This window comes from Vipera berus (assembly GCF_964194415.1).
Source record: "Vipera berus genome assembly, chromosome: 1".
Lineage (NCBI taxonomy): Eukaryota > Metazoa > Chordata > Lepidosauria > Squamata > Viperidae > Vipera > Vipera berus.
The window spans coordinates 237,175,402-237,196,052 of NC_138202.1; the positions used below are offsets into that span (position 1 = coordinate 237,175,402).

Below are 20,651 nucleotides of genomic sequence, written 5' to 3' on the forward strand. Positions count from 1 at the left end.
GTCCCTCCACGCGAGGTACACAGGGCACCAACTGGCTTACTTGCGGGTAACGGTGGCTGCGGTTGGTGATAATTTCCGCGGAAACTTCTCGCCCCCACCACTACTACAGTTAGTCGTTTGGTTAAGAGCCGCCCTCAAAGCCCCACAAGGGCATTCACTCCCCAATTTGGAATGGCCGGCCCAAAGACGGCAGCGCTTCTGCCAATCACCCGCCACGACTGACCGCGCCAGCCAATCAGAGCCGCGGCCGGCAGCGCGCGCTAAACCGCCTCACGTGCAAGGCTAACCGGCGGCCAGTTTAGCCTGGCTTCTTTTGGCCCACGTCGAGGGATTCGTCGCCTGCCATGTCCGACTGGGAGACGGACGGCGAGGAGGATCAGCCCCGCGCTTCCCGTGCCCAGCATCCCCCGACCGAGTGGTACTCGTGGAAGACGGCGGGGTCTCCGCAGGCTTCGGGGAGCCGACCGGTGGGAGAAGAGAAAGAGGAGAGACGCGGCGGAAACAGATGGGGCTCGCGGCCGGTGTCTGCCCGCCAGTCTGGGACCTTGGAGTATCGGGCACGAGGAGGAGGAGGAGGAGGAGGAGGAGGCGGCAACAACAAGCAGCGACTAGGGTCGCTCCCGTTGTGCTTCCCCCTGGATAATGCTCTCGTCGGCACCCTCATAGGTAAGCTGCTGCTGCTGTTTGCCGCCTTTGTAGTAAATAATTGAAGGCGGCGAACGGACCCTTTATTCTCCTGCCTTCTCTTTTCCCCCCACAACAACCACCCTGTGAGGCTGCGCTGGGCTGAAGGGAGAGTAACTGGCCCCAAAGTCACCCAGCCGCCTTTTATGCCTAAGGAATACGTCAGGGGTCTTCAAACTTGGCCCTTTTATGACTTGTGGACTTCAACTCCCAGAATTCCTCAGCCAGCATACGCTGGCTGAGGAATTCTGGGAGTTGAAGTCCACAAGTCATAAAAGGGCCAAGTTTGAAGACCCCTGGAATACGTAGTGGCACGTTTCTAAACGGGTCTGGTAGCTAGCTCTGTTGAGTCTAAAACCTATTGAGTAAATTCCTCGGGAAAATCGAGTTGAACGTGTCGTACATAGCCAGGGTTTGTTTAACCTGTTGTTGTTTTTTTGTGTTGGTGGTTTTTGTTTTTGTTTTTAAACACGGTTCAGGGTGGACTGAATCGAAGCCAAGCAAAACCATGTCAGTGGTCAGTGTATAGCTTAGTGTGTTGGATATATACAATTGTCAGCATTTGCAGTATATCAAGCTGCTTTAGGGTGTATGAAAGCAATGGGTGTTATGTGAGACTAGGCCAAAGCAACCATACCTAAAAGTGGTGAAGGCACATAGGAAGGATAGACAAAAGCTGTGTGTGTGTATGTGTATATATATGTATGTGTGTGTATAATATATACATACATATGTGTGTGTGTGTATATATATACATACATATATATATATATACACACACACACATATACATACACATACACATATATAACCCTCCTTTTACTGAGGGTTACATATTCAGCCCTCATATATATATGAGGGCTGAATATGTAACCCTCACTAGAAGGAATTAAAGAGGCTGCAGCAGTTGTGGATGAGAAGTAGATTTGGATGGCTCCTTAGCAGCTTTTCATAACTTAGTCTTTGCTAGAGTTTGGTCTTCCATTTTCAGATGCTAATTTGGGGACCTGAATTTCAAAACATCTGGAAGTCACTAAGCTTAAGAAGCCTCCCTTAGTTGTATGTACCCCATCTAAAACTTTTTTGCTTACAAAGCTTTACCCAGCTTACAAAGGTTTATCTTCTAAAATTGCTTGTAATTTAGTTTGTTTAAAAAGGGATAAGGAAGGCATAGTTGCTACAGAATAATTATTAGCTAATTGGTTCGATGTATCCAGAATTAACTTCATAGAACATAGGTAAAGTGTGTATTTGTTGGAAGAAAGATGCTACAATTGTCAGCATTAGCAGTATATCAAGGTGCTTTAGGGTATATGAAAGCAATGGGTGTTATGTGAGACTAGGCCAAAGCAACCATATGTAAAAGTGGTGAAGGCACATAGGAAGGATAGACAAAAGCCAGGTAAAGCTCCCTCAGGGGAAGGAACCAAGTCCTTAAGGAAACAAAAGGACAAAAGTTGGGCCTGAGCACATGGCAAGCCCCTCTCCAAATCTCACCACCAAAGGAGTTGGGCCTGCATGGAAAGCCCCTCACCACTGGCAAGGCAAGAACTTTGGGGGGATAAAGGGGATCCTGAAGCCTGCCCACACTTTGAATCACTTCCATTCCTCTGGCTAGTGCCTGGCAGCCTAGTTGTGGACTTTGGATAAATGGATGAGAGCGCGTGCAAATAGATATATTTTATAATCGATAAAAGTTTGCTGTTACAGGTAGTCCTCAACTTACAATCACAATTGAGTCCAGAATTTATGTTGCTAAGTGAGAAATTTGTAAAGTGAGTTTTGCCCCATTTTACAACTTTTCTTGCTACATTTGTTAAGTGAATCACTGCAGTTGTTAAATTAGTAACACAGTTAACTGGATTCCCCATTGACTTTGCTTTGTCAGAAGGTCACAAAAGATCACATGAACTTAGGATACTACAATTGTCCTAAATATGAACCAGTTGTCAAGCATCCAAATGTACATCATGTAACCATGGTGATGCTGCAGTGGTCACAAGTGTGGAAAAATGGTCAGTCACTTTTTTCAGTGCTGTTATAACTTTCAACGGTCACAAAATGAACTGTTGTAAGTTGAGGACTACCTTTATTTTAAATTCACTGGATGTCTGTGTATTTTGGAAAAACTGTTTGTGCTTCAATGTTGACTTGAAAGTGATTTGAGTATGGCAGTTTTCCAGGGCTGTGAGTGTGTGAATAAATGACCATAAGCTAAACCTGAGAGCACGCTTGCATAACAGTTGTCTTTATTTTTTAAAAAGCAAACCTGACTAACAAAACTGTTTATAAATTCAACCACAGATCAAATTTCTGATAGTCATCAGTGAGCTCAAATATCTGAATATTTCATAGCAAGAATAATATGAATGTCATAGGAAATTCATTTAGCCATTTTTATATAAGATGGCATATTACTGCTGCAATACTTCAATAAATTTGAGTAGTTATTACAAAAAGTATTTTGTTAATTTGTGTGTGTGAGGTAGTTTTGTTGAATATCAATGTTTTTAGCAAGAATTCTGATGGATTTAAGGAAAATCCATCTTAACTATAATCAGAGAAAGTACACTGAGGTTATTTCAGGTAGTTTAAATTGTTTGACATTACTTTGTGTGTAGATGTAGTCAACTAGAGTCTTCAAAAATGGGTGGAATACAAATATAAGTAAAAGGGGGGATGTAGTAAAATGATTGTTTTCCTTGTATAATTTATCACTAAAATATCAGTTGACATTGAAGAACAAGGGAAAAATATTGGGAAATGATATAAGGTTTGAGGATTTATATTTGAAATTTATGGGTTTTTTATTGAATTGCAGACAATTGTTCTATTCTTGATTTTTAAAAGTTGCAATGTTGTCAGTAGCAATATATATGTTAAAAGACAGGACTTAAATTGTGGCAGTTTTGCATATGAATATTTTTTTTACAACAGGTCGGGGTGGAACTAAAATTAAGGAACTTGAGGAATCATCAGGTTGCAAAATACAGGTAAGCTGTTCTAATTCTTAATGTGTGACAGTTTCTGTGAGGTAAAAATGCTCCAAGACTAACTTTACAGTCAGTTGTGGAGAGTACAACTAGGAGAACTTGGGAAGAGAGCTTCTAATAAGCATATATATTTTAAATAGTTAACTCAGTTAATGATTCATATGTGTAAATATTTTAACAAATATTTGTAAATGTTTTAAGTCATATATTAATTTTAAATCACTATAATTCAATTAGATTGCTTCATTTCTAAGTTTTAATTCCTAATCTAAATATCTTTGTTTAGGTTATAAAGGGAAATTATGAGGCTGAAATAAAGATATTTGGTGGAAAGGAAAAGCAAACTAAAGCAAAAACGCTGATTGACAATCTTATTGAAAGGCGTAATCAAAACAATTCAGGAGAAAGATGTATTAAAGGTAAGCATCTAAAACTTGGTATGCATGTTATGTAGGCATCCAGATAATTTTTATTGATTTAGTAATGAAAACCTATTTAGCCAGTTTGTTGATAAGCAGTAATAAAAGCTTGTAAAATGTATATAATAGTGGAGCATGAAATTGCCACCTACCTTAGGGTTGTTTGTAAAATATTAAAAATTATTTTAATTGATACACTGTCCTTAAGTGGCCTTGAGGTGCAATTTCTATGTAATTCTAGTGTTAGATTTGTCCTGTCCTCATTTAAATTGCCTGACAATCTGATAGGAAACTGTTTTAATAATCGGAGCCTGATTTTGTTTTTACAGATTCTTGTAAATACGAGGATAATGGAAATACTTCATCCGGTCAAAGTCAATCTGTGATTTTCAACTCTGGATCCAATAGTCCAAAACAACGCATTAACTGGGCCTCCCTTCGAGAAAACAAAGCTAAATATGAAGCAATGAAATGGATCGGTTAGTGTAGTAAGGTTTTTTTTTAATGAATGATACCTTAGTAGGTAAACTATCATAAGTCGTTTAAGATTTATATAAACATACAGAAGAAGACACAGACCAACAGTAAGCATAGATGGTGAAATACTGGCATACAGGTAGTCCTCAATTTATGACCACAGTTGGGACAAGACTTTGGTCAAAAATCATGACAACGTGACAACTTCATTTTGCAACCATTTTTTTGATGGTTGTAAAGTGAGTCATTAAGTAAATTACATAGTTCTTAACTGAATCCATTCTTCCAAATGGATAAATTTTGGTCATTGGCCTATGGGACAATATAAGCAGTTTTAAATGTGAGTCAGTTGCCAAGTGCCTGAAATGTGATTAACTGACTGAAGGGTCAGCAGTAGTAACTTTGGACAGGTTGTAAGAAGCTTTTTTTTTAATTTCAAAAGGTCATTAAATGTCTGGTCGTAAGTTGAGGACTACCTATAACAGTGATGGTGAACCTTTTAGAGACCGAGTGCCCAAACTGCAACCCCAAACCCACATGTATCGTCAGGTGCCGGGTGGCTGTGACCCATTGGGTGGGCGTGACTGTGGTGGTAACGGCAAACTGGATGGGACTAAAAAGTTCAATCAATTCCAACTTTGCCAGATCTTTTTTTTTCCCGTGAAAAGTTGAGATTGATTGATTGAACCTTTTTTTTTTGCACACGGTAGCGGAGGCCTAAAACGAAAAAGTTTTATAAAACCCAGCTGAAGACCTAGGACTGGGGTGACGGTCCACGTGCCCACAGAGAGGACTCTGTGTGCCACCTGTGGCACACGTGCCATAGGTTCACCACCACAGACCTATAATATGTTCATATCCACCTGAACTAGTGAGCAGTTTAGCTTTTGTTTTTCAGTCAAGTTTCCAGATTAGCCAGGCCTCTAGTGACAATGATAGACCCAAGGCCACTCCCAAACTGAACCTGTATATTTAGAGTGATGGGAACTACTTCAGGACTGGGAGGGCACCATTCCATTGGATAGCTATACCATGCACAAAAAAGTATCTTCAGGTTACCTGGATTGAGTCTCAGTTATTTAACCCTTGTCTAGTCCATTACCCTGCCCAAGTATTTGTTCAGAATGCAGGTAGTCCTCAACTTACAACCATAATGGAGCCTGCCCATTATGGTTGTAAGTTTTAGGACCAAAATGATTTTACAACCTTTTTTTACAATGGTCATTAAGTGAACCATTTTTCCCCCTATGGGCTGGTTTTGTCAAAAACCAGAAGTAAATGCCAGTTTTTATCAAAAGCATAGCTGTGACCAAGGAATGCTGGAAGACAGCCATAAATGCAGACCAGTTGCCAAGCACCTGAAATGCAGTCACATGACCATGGAAGGGGTGGCCATTGGAACTTTAGAATCATGTACTCAAGTACTCAAATGGAGGTCCATTGTAACTTCAGACTACCAATACCAACCACCTCACCTGCACTGGATAAAAAGGGAGAGGTAAAGTTAGGTATAATTTGTAAATTGAGATGAGCGTCACGCACCTGAGCCACACATATGGTTCTCTTGTGGTATAACTGTAATGGTATGTAGGAATAACCATGGGAGACAAAAGAGATGGTACCTAGGGTATGATCAGATGAAAGATGATATAGCCCACAGCTGTATAGTGGGCAGAGAAAGAGACCTAGAAACAAACATCTGTAAGTTTTTTATGTTTTTAAAACGAAATTTAAATTTCTGCATATTTATTATATTCATTTTTTTGCAAGCCATACTATTTCTTTATAAAGGGACCCCCTGCTGCAGTTGTTAGGTTTAACTCATGAATAGAATTTGTTTTTAAAATACTATAAATTATGTGAGAAATTGAAGCTCTTGTAACAAACCTTTCTGTTACTTTTGACAGATTTGCCTCCAATTGAAAAGTGCTTTTACAAAGAAGCCCCAAATGTTGCTTTTATGTCACAAGAAGAAGTTGATAAATGGCGGTAAGAATTAGGATATAGAAACATATGCTTTATACTTAACTAATACATTTGGATCAATGTGTCAATTAAATATTTAGTTAACCCTTCAAAGATACGGATGGATGATTATCATAAAAGCAAAATGGGCCATTTCTATATTTCCAAAGATAGATATATGAGGTATAGTAAAATAGTGGCTAGCAGTAGGTCATTTTAGTGCTTGCTATTTTATGAGAGTTACTATGTTTATAGTTTTTGTCATTTTATTATTTGACTATGTATTTTCTAAGGATATTTGGTTTGGGCCATGTAAAAATGAAATTAATAATTTTAATCAATTTGAAAATCAAATTGATTCAGTCTTCACATATGGGCATCCAAGATTAGATGTGAATCAATATATTTCTTAGTATTTGAGCTTTCTGAAACATAAAGAAAAGTAAATGGAAGAAACTTTGCCTAAAGCTTTTTTGCAAATCTGATTTACTAATCTGATTGGTATGATGTAGTTTATTTTCATAGATTTTTAGTATCAGTGATAACAGTATTTCTTATAAAACAGTGGAGCAACCACATTACCTATTTGATCTTGCAAGATATTTGGTTTGGAAGATATATTTTGTCCAAAAGTATTCAACATATTCATCAGAAATGAGTGAATCAACATACAAAAGTAGTTTTAATATATTTTAGGCTGAGAAAGTTTACTGGTAGGAATAATGGTTTTTATTCAGTTGAAGACATTAAGTTTTTCCCTTTATTCCTACTTTTTTATTGGGTTCAAATGTCACCATAAGAGCAAAGCCATAATTTTATGATTAATTTTAAAGAAGAACATCCAAACAAATATACATAAGAAATATCTAAATGTCCAAATATCTTAATCATCAATATTAAAATGTACTATTCAGATTCAGGTGGAATAATTTTGGCAAATAATTTTGATTTTTGTGGATCTCTGAGAGGGTTTTGGAAGACCCCCAGGTATCATACAAGCACTAGTATGCCAAACAAATTTCTTGTTAAAAAAGCTACTATTGTTTCAAATTGTTTATCTAAGAAACCTAACTATAAGCTAGACCTTGATACTGAATGATAACAGAAGCCCCTATAATTTGCAGATTTGGTTTCCAAACTATATTTTCAGATTGCAGTAAGAAACGCTCATGTATGAATTTATCCATAAAGGCCTCTAGAGGCTGCTCTTGCTACACACTGAAGGAAAGGTATTTTTTGTTTGTTGGTAAAGACACCAACAACGTTGATTTCAGAACACATTTTTTAAGGAATGTGTAGAATTATATCTATCTTTAAAAATTTCAGACTACAATGTACAGTATTTAATTCATCCTTTCTGATTATAATTTTAAATAATTGTTCAGAATAAGTTCGTGGCGTGTGCATAAAATTTCTTAATCTGGCATAAACATCTGATAGCACTCATATCAAAAATAATAGATAGTCCCTAATGATGTAAAACATTGATTCTTTGACTTTGGTTTCTGTTTTAAGAAAAGAAAACAATAGTATTTCATGTGATGACCTGAAAGATGGTGAAAAACGCCGTATTCCTAATCCTGTTTGTAAATTTGAAGATGCTTTTAAACATCATCCCGATATTATGACAAATATAAGAAAAGTTGGCTTTCAGAAACCTACTCCAATTCAGGTATTTCTTCTTTATTATCTAACTAGTAGAAAAACATTTCAGCTTACATTTCAGCAAATTCACAGAAATTCTTATTTTAGTCACAGGCTTGGCCAATCATACTTCAAGGATATGATCTCATTGGAATAGCACAGACGGGCACTGGAAAGACACTAGCTTATTTAATGCCTGGATTTATTCATTTGGATTCACAACCAACGTAAGAACAAGATGAGATAAAACTACTTGTATTCTGTTGTGATGGACTACTGTTGATAAGTAAGGTAAAGTAGCTCTGCCTACCATAGGATGAGAATGACACACTGACTCTGTCATGACTCAAGCAATATAGTTAGGTTGTAAATTCTGCATGCTTTTTAAACTTATTTTCTTACAATTATGCTTAGGAATATGGCTTTACTCTGATTTGAATCAAAACTGAATTAAATTTGGATGCAAGTTAAACTGTGGAAATTATCCTCTTGAATTTGGGACTGACTGAAACTTTTAGGTCTCCTCTGTTCTTTCCATTGTCACTAGCCGTCTTTTTCAAGGATTTCCTCAGGTTGATTGTCTAAAGAAGTTGGTACTTTTTTCAGTTCTAGAGAAAAACGCAATGGACCAGGGATGCTGGTTCTCATTCCCACTCGAGAACTGGCCCTTCAGGTTGAAGCAGAGTGCTTAAAATATTCTTATAAAGGAATTAAAAGGTACTAATCTACTTCCTTTTATTTGATAGGTATTAGAGTGTGGGTTTTTTCCTGAACATTTAGAGTGATTTGGTTAAAATGTTAAGCTGTATTCTGAAGTTAAATTATCTTACATCTAGCAACTATTGACAGTATATTCAGAACTATTAGGAAAAGCAGAATAGACAATCAGGAACAGATCTTGAATTCCTTTTTTATCACCCTCTGACTTTCCTATGTGTAATGTTATATTCTTGGATCTAACTTAAAGGAGCACCTATTTTAATTAAATTAGTGATACATTGGAAAAAACAACGCTCCACTTAAGTTTTCCAGGGAAGGGAGTAGCTCAAATGTTCTTTACCTTATTCTTAGTTAGGAAAGTAAAACATTATGAAAGTCTTTTTTGTAAAATTCAGGGAGAATGTAAAATATTAAAAAAGATAGTAGTTTGTCAGTTCAGTTCTAAATATTGAAACATTCTTCCTAGCATTTGCATATACGGTGGTGGAAACCGGAAAGAACAGATCAATACGGTTACCAAAGGCGTGGACATTGTTATTGCCACTCCTGGCAGATTGAATGACCTGCAAATGAACAGTTTCATAAATCTGAAAAGTATAACATATTTAGTAAGTATTCACCATTATGTATTAGGTTGGAACTTGTAAAATATTCATATATTGATAACTGGGTGGAACATCTTCTAAGTCTATTCATGCTATTCTCTCCTCCAGTTTTCTTTTTAAATAGGAATATATATAACAGGGGTCTCCCGCCTTTTTGGGTTGGTGGCCTGGTGGGAGAGGGAGGGGCAGGCGCCTTACGCGTGCATGTGCAGATGCGAATATGGCCATGTGCGTGCGCATATACATACAGGCTACAAGTATACACACCACACAAACGGGGCTGCAAGCATGCACGCAAGGTTCTCAGTGACTGTGGTGCCTGTGAGGCTTGTGGCACCACCGCCAAGCTCGCAGCAACACAACCATCAGTGCAAGGTTTGCACCCCCACCCCTGCAAAAGGATCATGCTGCGGCCCACCTGCCGCTTGCGATGCTGCCGTTGCCCGCACAAGGTTTGTGGCAACATCGCCACCCACGGAACAGTGGCACTGCCACCGCCCGCACAACACTCGCGGTAATGATGGCATGGGGGGGTGAGCATGTGCATATGTGTATGTGCACTGCCCAGCTACTCACGTAGCCCAGCAACCAAGAGGCCATGGCTCGGTAGTGGGCCACAGCCCATAGGGTCTGGGACCTCTGATCTGTAATGTGGGAGAAATAGGTACTATATAGAGCAGGGCTCCTGGCAACTTTAAGACTTGTGGATTTCAACTCCCAGAATTCCTTAGGTAGCATGGCTGGCTGAGGGATTCTGGGAGTCGAAATCCACGAGTTTTAAAATTGTCAAGTTTGGAGATCCTTGTATAAATAAAAAGTCAGTTGCAGAACCACCACCACAAAGCTGTCTGCTCTTTAAGGAGTTTTAGATCTATTTATTTAAATAGATTAGAAAGCTATAAATAAATCTTAAGAAGTTTTTGATATATCACTCAGTATTTCCAGATGGACTTTCTGACAAAGTCTAGTGTAGCCCAACATTTATCAGAGATTAGGTTGAGGGGCCACAGAAGTTAAACATGAGGCTGTGCTGTTTTTCCTAGAAGAAAAACAACTTTGCTAGCATTGATTGAGCCAAAGAATCAGATCCAAAATTAATTTTAACTACTATTACAGTGAGCAGATTAAAATCCCAATACAAGTTAACTCCAGTCTAGAAATGAATTAATTGAGTTTGAGTTGACATACAGTTACATATACTAAAACCTAAAACTGGTAACAGTATTACCTATGAAGGTTTTTTTTCTCTCCAATAACAAGCATTCTTTGATACTCTATAAAGGGCTCTCCAGGTTTTTTTAAAGTAAGGGTGAGCTGTAACAAGGAATCTGTTCTTTCAGTAGATGTCGGCCTACTAACAATTAGAAAATTGAATTCATCCCTGTGATGTTCGAAATATGAACTACCTCAAAGTGTGGCAGCACTGGGTGTCATCTCCTAGGTTATATTCCAATAGCAGGAGAAAACTGGAGGGAGGGATTTGAAAAAAAAAGAGATTCACGGAGTCCAAGCCAGGGAATACTTGCCCCTAACAGGGAGACAGGGCTAGGAATGACTTAAGGGCTGGGGGGGTGGGGGTAGTATTGATGCAATGTAATTAATTTATAAAAATAATTGTTTTGATATTCATTTGTAATTATTTTTAAAAATCTGTTTATTCCTTTGTTCTTGTTATATTGTATCCTCTAACTTCCCCACATACTGCCCAGTTACATTACATTATATTAGTTTAAGGACTTTATTAACTGGGCTTTACCGGTGAAAGCAGAACAAAAGAATAATGCAAGAAAAATAAGTATAGACATATAGTCTACAGTTAGTAATTTACTAATTTTCAGATTTTTATATCAATGTCAGATCATAAGTACATTGAAATCAACAGTAGTTAACCAGTATTTTTCGTAGGTATTAGATGAAGCAGATAGAATGCTCGATATGGGTTTTGAGCCTCAAATAATGAAGATTTTGCTAGATGTACGTCCTGATAGACAAACAGTTATGACCAGGTAATATACTTTTGATGGATATTATTCCCTAAATATGTACTATACAAAAAATACATAATTTGTTTTATGTCACATTGCAAAGAAAAACAATTTGTATATCTCTTTGTGGCCCTTTCATTTTAAATTGTTATTTTTATTTTGAATTGGAAACCTAGAGCCTTTGTCACATCTAGAAAGAATATTTGACCCCAGACACCATGTGGTTGTTTCCTTGCCTAGAGAATAGAATAGAATTCTTTATTGGCAAAGTGTGATTGGACATACAAGGAATTTGTCTCTGGTGCATAAGCTCTCAGTGTAATATAACAAAGTAATAGGTCATATATCATAGATTATAGTTACAATCATTACTCATAAGATACAACAACAAGTAATAAATCATAGATACCTATAGAAGGTAGTAGGAAAGATGAGAAAGATAATATCAATACAGCCCTACTACAGTGCTGCGTGAATTAGGAATTCAGCAGTGTAATGGCACGGGGAGAAAAAACTTGTATTTGTGTCTAGTTGTTTTGGCATGCAGTGCCATATAGCAGCATGCAAAAGGGAGAAGTTGAAACAGTTTATGTCCAGGATGTGAGGGGTCTGTAGTTATTTTCTCAGCCCTCTTTCTGATTCATGCAGTGTACAGATTGTCAATGGAAGGCAGGCTGCTTGCAATTGCTTTTTCTGCAGTTCTAATTATCTGTTGGAGTCCATTATTACAGTAATTTTATTAGTGTTATTAATTTATTTTTCACGTTTTTGAACCACCCATTTTCCTCAGAAAGGGGCTCTTATACAGAATATCCACTGTCTTCACATTAGGCCAGTAAGCCAGCATATTGACTGTATATCTGTTGTAAACATTTCTCTATATTTATTACTAAATTGTCAGTAGCAAATGTTTCTTTCTAACCCCAATCCCTCTTTGAAGGTATATCGGGGCAGGGAAAGTATGTTCAGGCCCTGTTGGTTAAACAGTTCCAATTTGTGGGGTCTAGTTAGCTGCCTCTGCTGTTGCCCCTGCCCTGTGGACTAGTGGAAATAGTCCCTGGAAATAAGACACACAGGCTTATTCTCCTGGCCTTCCAAAAAGGAGTTAAGACAAGGCTCTGTAGCCTTGCACGGGGAGCCCAGGAAAGCATGCATCCCCGAGGTCGGTTAGTCCCCTGAAAGCCCTCCTTTTGCCTTTTAATTAATTTTAATCTCTTGCCTCCTTTCAAAAAGAAATTAAGCTTTGATTTATGCGATTTTATATTTTAACGTTTTATTATACACCACCTCTTTGAGGAAGATGGGCAATACAAAAATGTGAAGAATAAGTAAATACGTACATACATAAATACATACATATATAAACAAACAAGCAAATATCCCATTCGTGCTAGCATAGATTGGTTCATTTCCAAGACATGACCTTTTTCTAAGAGTTAATTGTTCACTTGGTCGGCAATATCTTATTTTCCTTTGTAATAAGACCCTCTTTCACTATGGAAATAGAATGGTGGTATCATATTTCTGAAAGTACTAGTGTCTTGTTTTTTTCAATTGACTTCGATGATCAGTTGTCCACAGAGTCATTAGGTTTACTATGTAATTTTGGGAAATACATAACACTTCAAATAAATTAAAAGGTGTTTTAATCTCTTTGAAAGAAGTAATTAAATCAGGTTTTTTGTATAAATGCAAAGGATGAATGCATGCATGAAAATGTTTATGAGATGGATGCCAGATGCCATGACATGGAACAAAAAAGTTAAACAAATAGCAATAAAATCCTTGGGATTCTTTAGCAAGTTTTAAACGCAGCTGGATTGATATGAGTTTTATAGAAATAGCAAAAATAGGGGAAATATTAATCTTATAATATTTTAAAACATTTTATTTTAATTCCACCAGTGCTACATGGCCAGATGGTGTTCGCCGTCTTGCGAAATCATACTTGAAAGATCCAATTATTGTATACGTTGGAACTCTAGATTTAGCGGTGAGTTGTGCTGAGCATTAATATTGTACATATCCACAATTAATGTATACCAAAAATGTCTGATCTTACTATGCATATGTGGAAAAATACTGTTTGTGAAAATGACAATAACCCCAAACAGCACACTAATATCTCACTTTAAGAAGAATATGCTAAAAGGAAATTTCAAAGTGAAGAAGTTTCAAATTAGATAACTTGTCTGACTCTAAACTTTCCTTTTAGGTAAGTCTCATAATTTTTGTTTTTTCTCATTTTACCGAGGTTTGGGTGTATGCAACAATGTCATTTCACTTGTCAATTGCTGACAAGTTTAAGTTGCTGAGTAATTTTTTAAAAAATCAGTACTATATTTTCAAAATGAAAAATTTATAAAGTAATTATTTGAAGAATAGTCCTTCAGAAATGCTCTGTCATTTCTAAACTGCATGCATATTATTCAGAAGTCTTTTAAATGTTCTGCTTTGTTTCCACATTATCCCAGTATCTACAATTCTTATAAGAAGCTTTGACAATATATGCAATAAGCCATTAATTTTGTAATAAACTTTGTTTTACAGGCAGTGAATACGGTGGAACAAAAGATTATTATTATTCCAGAAGAAGAAAAAAGAGCATTCACACATCATTTCATTGATACTATGAAGTCTGATGACAAGGTCATCATTTTTGTCGGGAAAAAACTTACGTATGTAGAAAAGCTTGACACAAATGTGCTTAAATAGCATTAGCAACTGTTCCTAAGTTAATCACTTCAGTGAAGCTGTTCCTTATATTTTCCTTACAGCAGAAGTCAAGAGTACTTTTATCTGAGCCTACAAATTACCTTTTGATTTCTCCCCACCAGTGATACACAAGGGCACCATAAGTTATAGAATTAGGAGTTTGCTAGTCTTCAATCAATAGTTGCAACCTATAGACATTTGATTATAACAATGACCATTTCTGGAGTATTTTCTTCATATAATAGTTTTATCTCTTCCAGCCATTAATATTCATTGGAATCAAATTCATTGATAAATTTAGCAGTGTTCTTTGGCAGTCTTTATCTGTGTGACTGAGTGGTCATGTGTACAATCACAGAAGCTGCATCTATTTTTATTGGCCTCACTCTTTGCCTTCTGGAAACTGAAAAGATGAAAGCTATGCTTCTAATTTAGTGAAGTGGTAGCAGGATGACATACTGCATAATCAGACTCATTTATTTAAAGCAGGGGCTAACAGCGATTGAGGGATAGGAGGTTGCAGATCTTCCTTTTGACCTTACAAAGGACTCCAGCAAGCTCTGGTGATCACTTGAAGTTTTGTTTGTTTTTTAATTTGTGGGGAAGTTAAGGATGGGAAGAGGAGGCAAACAGCCCCACCCCTCATTTAGTCTTCTCCTCACCTCACAAATTAGAAAAATAAATCCTGCTTTGCAATACCTAAGTAATTGAATTTGTAAGACAATTCCACACTATTTTCTCTAAGTAAACTTTAAAGGTGGGAAAGGAAGTGCTTTGCCTTCCAAAGGCTTCTACTCCATTCCCTTTTGAACAAAAGAAATTTGTACTGCTGAAAATTTGGCTATTTTGCTGCTGGAAATCAGTCATGTTGCCATTGAATTTCTGTGACAATCCTAGTTTGTCGGTTCCTGTAATTAGAGCATACCTATATAAAGAATTTATAAGATGTTCAATGTGAAAGTGTTTTTTAAGTATAAAATTAGATTCTGACATATTTGAGTTATCTTCTAACATAAAACTTTAACTGAATTTTCACCTATAGCACAGAAATCTGGGGAATAAAAAATGCTTTCTTGTACATTCTGGAATGAAAACTCTAGAATATTTGAGTTGTATGTATTTTTACTTGATACGATGATAGTTTCAATGTTGTGGAATAATCTGGTTGTTATAAATCATATATTAAAAGATTTTGCATAGGAATAATACTCTTCCTGTGTAAAACTTAACATTTTATCACTTCAAACTTATTTTTCCCTTTCTCCTTACAATAGTAATAATAGTAGAAATGACATTTGGGAATGGGATTTTTCTTAATAATCAGAAACCATTAAGTTAGAAAAAAATGATAAAATTGTTTTCAAAAGGGCTGATGACCTTTCAAGTGATTTTGGACTTCAAGGAATTCCAGTTCAGTCTTTACATGGCAATAGAGAACAGTGTGATCGTGAACAAGCTTTGGAGGATTTCAAAAAAGGTAATTGTAATTAATCAATTTAACCTAATGTTATTATGTAATAATCAAAACATATAAACTCAAATTCAGATTTTTATTATGGTTTGAGCAACTTGGGAAAGATTTCAATAGAGAATAACAATACCAAGTTAAAAACTGATGTTAAAATTAATTACACTGGAACTCTATATAGAATAGTGTAATATTAAACAACTTCTGAAATAAACTGTTGGGCTACTATATTAGCAGTATACTAATAGGATTGACCTTTTCATATTAAATGGTGCTATTGATAGGGACAGGGCCATGATTTTTTCTTTCTAGACCAGATGTAATTTAAATACAATCAACTACATCACAGATTTGAGAGGCCTTATAAAAAATAAGACACATCTTAAGATAATGGTCTTCCTTGATAACCTACATCTACACAAATGGTTTTATAGAAAATGTTTGCCCCATTCTGGCCAATCCATATCAGCCCATCTATATGAGTGAATCTCTGGCCAAGCTTTTAACCCTGATCAGCTGCTTTAGCCTCACTCATCAATTAGTATGAATCTTTCCAATGAAAAATTATTTTAGCCATTATTAGAAAAAATAAGACCTGTTAAGCATGCAATATGAAACCTGACAAACTTAATTTTAGGCATGCTACCATGTTAGTAAGATGCACTTATGGACTCTGTTCTCTTCATTCAAGTGAGTTTTACAAAATGTTTTTACAGCACAAATGGTTTCCCCCTTCCCAAAAATTCTCTTGTCTTCCATTTATATCAGAAAATACTTCTTCTCTGTGCTTTTTTCTGGACTCTGCTACTTCAGTAAAGCATTCTTTTCATATATCTCTTTCTCTCTTCCCCCACCCTCTTTCTCTCTCCTCCCTCTCCCCCTATTATTATTCCACTGTTACCTCTAACTGTGGTCCTATGAATGTTTGCTGCAAATTCACTCAACTTGGCCATCTTGACTTTGATTATAGTTTGTTTCAATTTTGATCAACCATGGTGGTGTTCAGAATTGATAGAATTGGCAAAGTCTGACCTTCAAACTGTGTATATAAGAGGCAAGGTGAGCATTCCCATAAAAAATGCTAGGGTCTGGAACAATCCAAGTGGAAATAGATTTTCATAAGTGTCAATTGCTAGAAAAACCACAGATAAATAACACTTCATTCAAATGTATTGTGAGAAATTACCAGTTTTTAATTGGTTGTTCTAGGCAAAGTTCGTGTTCTGATAGCGACAGATTTGGCTTCCCGTGGACTTGATGTGCACGATATTACGCATGTCTTTAATTTTGATTTCCCTCGTAACATTGAAGAATATGTTCATAGAGTGGGCCGTACCGGACGAGCTGGGTAAGTCAGACTTGTATCTGTGTTACCAAGTAGAAATTACGAGTGTTTTCATCAGCATATTTTTGCATCTTTTGCATCAGATGCATTAGAGTACAGGGAAATGTAGCAGTCTCTCCCATGACAGGATTCATCAGCTGTACAGATTTCTCTTTTTCCTGTTAAAAATAATTTATTCCAAAGAGTTACTTGAGGGAATGAGAGGAAAAAGAAAACATATTTCTATGTAAGTATACTTTCAAATATATTGGGTATTGGACTTTCCTGCCAGTCAGGTTTGCAAGAATGTTTTTCTCAAGAGTTAGGGACCCTGTTGTAAGTAGAAGAAGTGCAACGACGCTGGGCTTGTCAACTGGAAAGCTGACAGCCTGGGTTCAGGATCTGAGTGCCACATGATGGGGTGAGCTCCTGTTACTTGCCCCAGCTCCTACCCACCAAGTTTGAAAACATGCAAATGCGAGTAGATAAGGTACCACTTAAGTGGGAAGATAACTGCATTCCGTGCCTCTGGGTGCATATGCTTACCACATGACCACACAAATGTCTTTTGAAAATGCTGGAAAATAGAGATAAACACTGCCCCCTAAAGTCAGACACAACTTTACCTTTGTAAGTAGATTGGACTATGTCAGAAGGGAGCAGATGAGGATGGATTGCTTTTTTCTAAACTCCCTTTTTACCCACTCTAACTAATCACCTGGAACTTCAAATATCTAAATGGCAACCTGTGTTCTGTAGCAGGGGTCCCCAACCCCCGCTCTGTGGACCAGTAGTAGGCCACGGCATCCCAGCAACCTGTCCTCACAAACAAGCAAAGCCCCACCGTGGGATGCAGGTAGCACACAAAGCCACGCCCCCTCTGGTCAGCGGAAAAACCTCTCCACGTAACTGATCCCTGGTGGCCAAAATTTTGGGGACCTCTGCTCTATAGCTGTCCCATCATAAAAAGATCTCCAAAATATAATTTACTCCAGAATGTTCATCTTCATTACCCACTCAGGCAGAAGTGGCTAAGTCTGTCCATTTTGCTTTTTTCCCCATGTTTTGAATGTTGATAATCCGATTTAAAAAACGGAGCTATCCATTTGATGTTTGGCAGACATGGACCCTTTTTAGCAGTAAGACATTTTTTCCCTATGTTCCTGCACAAAATAAATTATAAAGATAGCATGTATATTTTCTTCTCCTGCCATAATCTGCTTAACTGCTACTTGAGTAGAAGTTTGATATTTACCACTGGTGCATTTCAATCATTCAGAAAGTAACAATCAGTTTTTTATTACCTAAGAGTCTAAAGGCAGAAAATGATGTAAAAATGGAAATTTTAATAAATTATCAGTACAGGTCTATAAAAAGGGAGTGTCTTACAGAAAAATATTAAACCCCTTTTTATTTGGGGGGGGAGGAAATTGGATTGATGTTAAGCAAAAACAAAACCCAGATATGAGCTATTTATTTTGTTTGCTTCTTTTACATAGACGCAAGGGAGAAGCTATAACACTTGTAACAAGGGCTGACTGGCGAATTGCATCTGAGTTGATTGACATTTTAAAAAGAGGAAACCAGGTAACATAACTAAGCTTGTTGCTACTTTTTTCTGTTCCTCCTTTTACCCTTATTTGATTAAAATAATATAAAACATTAAACACCCATTTAAATTGATTTTTAAATTTTTATTTGACTAGTTTCCAAAATTGAACTTAGAACTCTTGTGTAAATGTTTGCTATATTATAGAATAGCTTGTGGTTAAAAATGGTTGATGCTACGAAATATATGTTAATTTGCTGTTTTGTTATTTAAGTGTTAGGTTACCGTTTTTATTTTATGTTTTATATTGTTTAAATTTGTGATAGGACTTTTTGCAAATTTCAGTATAAAGATTAATCCCTAATCATTTACCAAATATTTTCATATTCACTACAGTATTATAGACTGATTATAGTAACATGAATCTTCTGGTTTAAATATATTGTTTCCACAAACAGAAGATATTTTTTTCCATCAGATTTTCCTTTCCTGCCATTGTAGCCTTGAATTGTTTCCACAAAATATCACAGGAGGAAATTGCTCAAAAGTTAGAAGGAACTTAGATAACTGAGTTCAGATGTCTTCCTCTGATATAGCCAATAAGTCCAATACACTCTATATACTCCCGAAAGACCTCCAGAATTTTTTTTACAAAATGCTTTTTTTAAGATACCCCCAGTTTTAAAAAAAGAGAGAGGAGTTGTATCAAGTTGATTTTCTGTTTTTGCAACTACTGACAAGCTCTTATTCAATGTGCATTTTTAGGAGTAAATGCTAAAACCTAATTTAAGTTGATGCAAACAGGATTAATTTAACTTTTAGAAGATATTTATAGAATATATATTACAGAAAATGTTTTATAGAATATTTTCATGAATTTTTTAGTTTACAGAAATTGAAAATGTAATAATTGTTGGTTTATTTAACTTTAATAGGTGATTCCTGAAGAACTCATTTTGATGGCTGAAAGATATAAGCAATTCCAGTTGAAAAAGGAAATCGAAAATGGTTTAGGAAGGTCTCGAGGGCGACCACAGAAAGGTTTCTAGACTATCTGGAAACAGTATAAGTTAGTGCCTATGGAAAATTCAGCAGAATGACTTGTGTGCTATTACAAAAAATAAAAAAAGTATGAAACCTGATTTTCTTTAAGAATGCTGCTTTTTTCAGTCTTTCTCAAATAGATGAGGTTCTGTTTGGCACCAGATTTGAAACAACTTAAGAATGTTCTCTGCTGCTTTGAATTCTATGATACTGTGATGACTGTTTTGAAGAAATTTGAGAATAAACACCTTTGTAACATACTCTGGGATTTACTTTATCACATTGCCTCACTTTGGCAGAGAATATTAAAAAGCGCTATTACCTCAAAAGGATTTCCTCCTCTTTAATACCAGCACATCCGCTGTTGAAGTTTAGAAATAACCTAATAAATTATGATGCCTTGTGATTGGTTTAGGTTTGCCTCATTTGCCTTATAAAGTACTTGTGCTTTTGATTTAAAAAGTAGTTTCAGATTAATGGCTTGTAGAACATATTCTCTTAGTTCAGGGTTTGTAATTTTGCTAGCATTCTTCTTTATGGAATAATCTTAATAAATTGCCATATATTCAAGAAGCATAACAGGGAACAGATCTTCCCCTCCCCAAAATTAGCTCAAAATAGGCAAGAAAATAGTAAAAGAACACCTATCCACTTTAGATGTGTTCAGATCACAGCCAGATGAACAATGTCTCCATAAAAAATTTGGTGAGGTGTAATTTACAGAAACACATGCCAGCTCGGTCCAAGTTACAAGGTCAGTGCTTCTGGCAAGGTTGCTGGCCCCGGTTATTCAGCCAGCAGCCATGAGTTCAAAAATTATTCATCACACGTCCAGGAAGTCCAACACAACTCGGTCGATGATTGAGCTGGCACGTTTCTGCAAATTACGCCTCAACAAAATTTTTTATGGAAAAGATACTTCATCTGGCTGTGTCTGAACATATCTAAAGTGGATAGGTATTCTTTTTTCCATTTTCTTGCCTAGTTTGACTTGTATTCTGATTTTGTCTTTTACAATACTACTTTTGATAGGCTGGACTATTTTTATGTGTGTGAAGA

General features: G+C 36.5%; 1 protein-coding gene across 1 annotated transcript; it reads left to right on the forward strand.

The window, feature by feature from the left end:
• Nucleotides 1-344: 344 nt before the first annotated feature.
• DDX43 (DEAD-box helicase 43) lies at nt 345-19,597 on the forward strand (the record flags this gene model as incomplete). The annotated part of the gene is made up of 16 exons (XM_081314294.1): nt 345-666; nt 3,622-3,677; nt 3,964-4,096; nt 4,426-4,575; nt 6,481-6,562; nt 8,054-8,210; nt 8,291-8,409; nt 8,789-8,899; nt 9,369-9,510; nt 11,413-11,513; nt 13,398-13,485; nt 14,043-14,170; nt 15,575-15,684; nt 16,885-17,023; nt 18,499-18,586; nt 19,484-19,597. 16 exons carry the CDS (start codon nt 345-347, stop codon nt 19,595-19,597), a joined length of 2,040 nt encoding a protein of 679 aa, XP_081170420.1.
• Nucleotides 19,598-20,651: the final 1,054 nt, after the last annotated feature.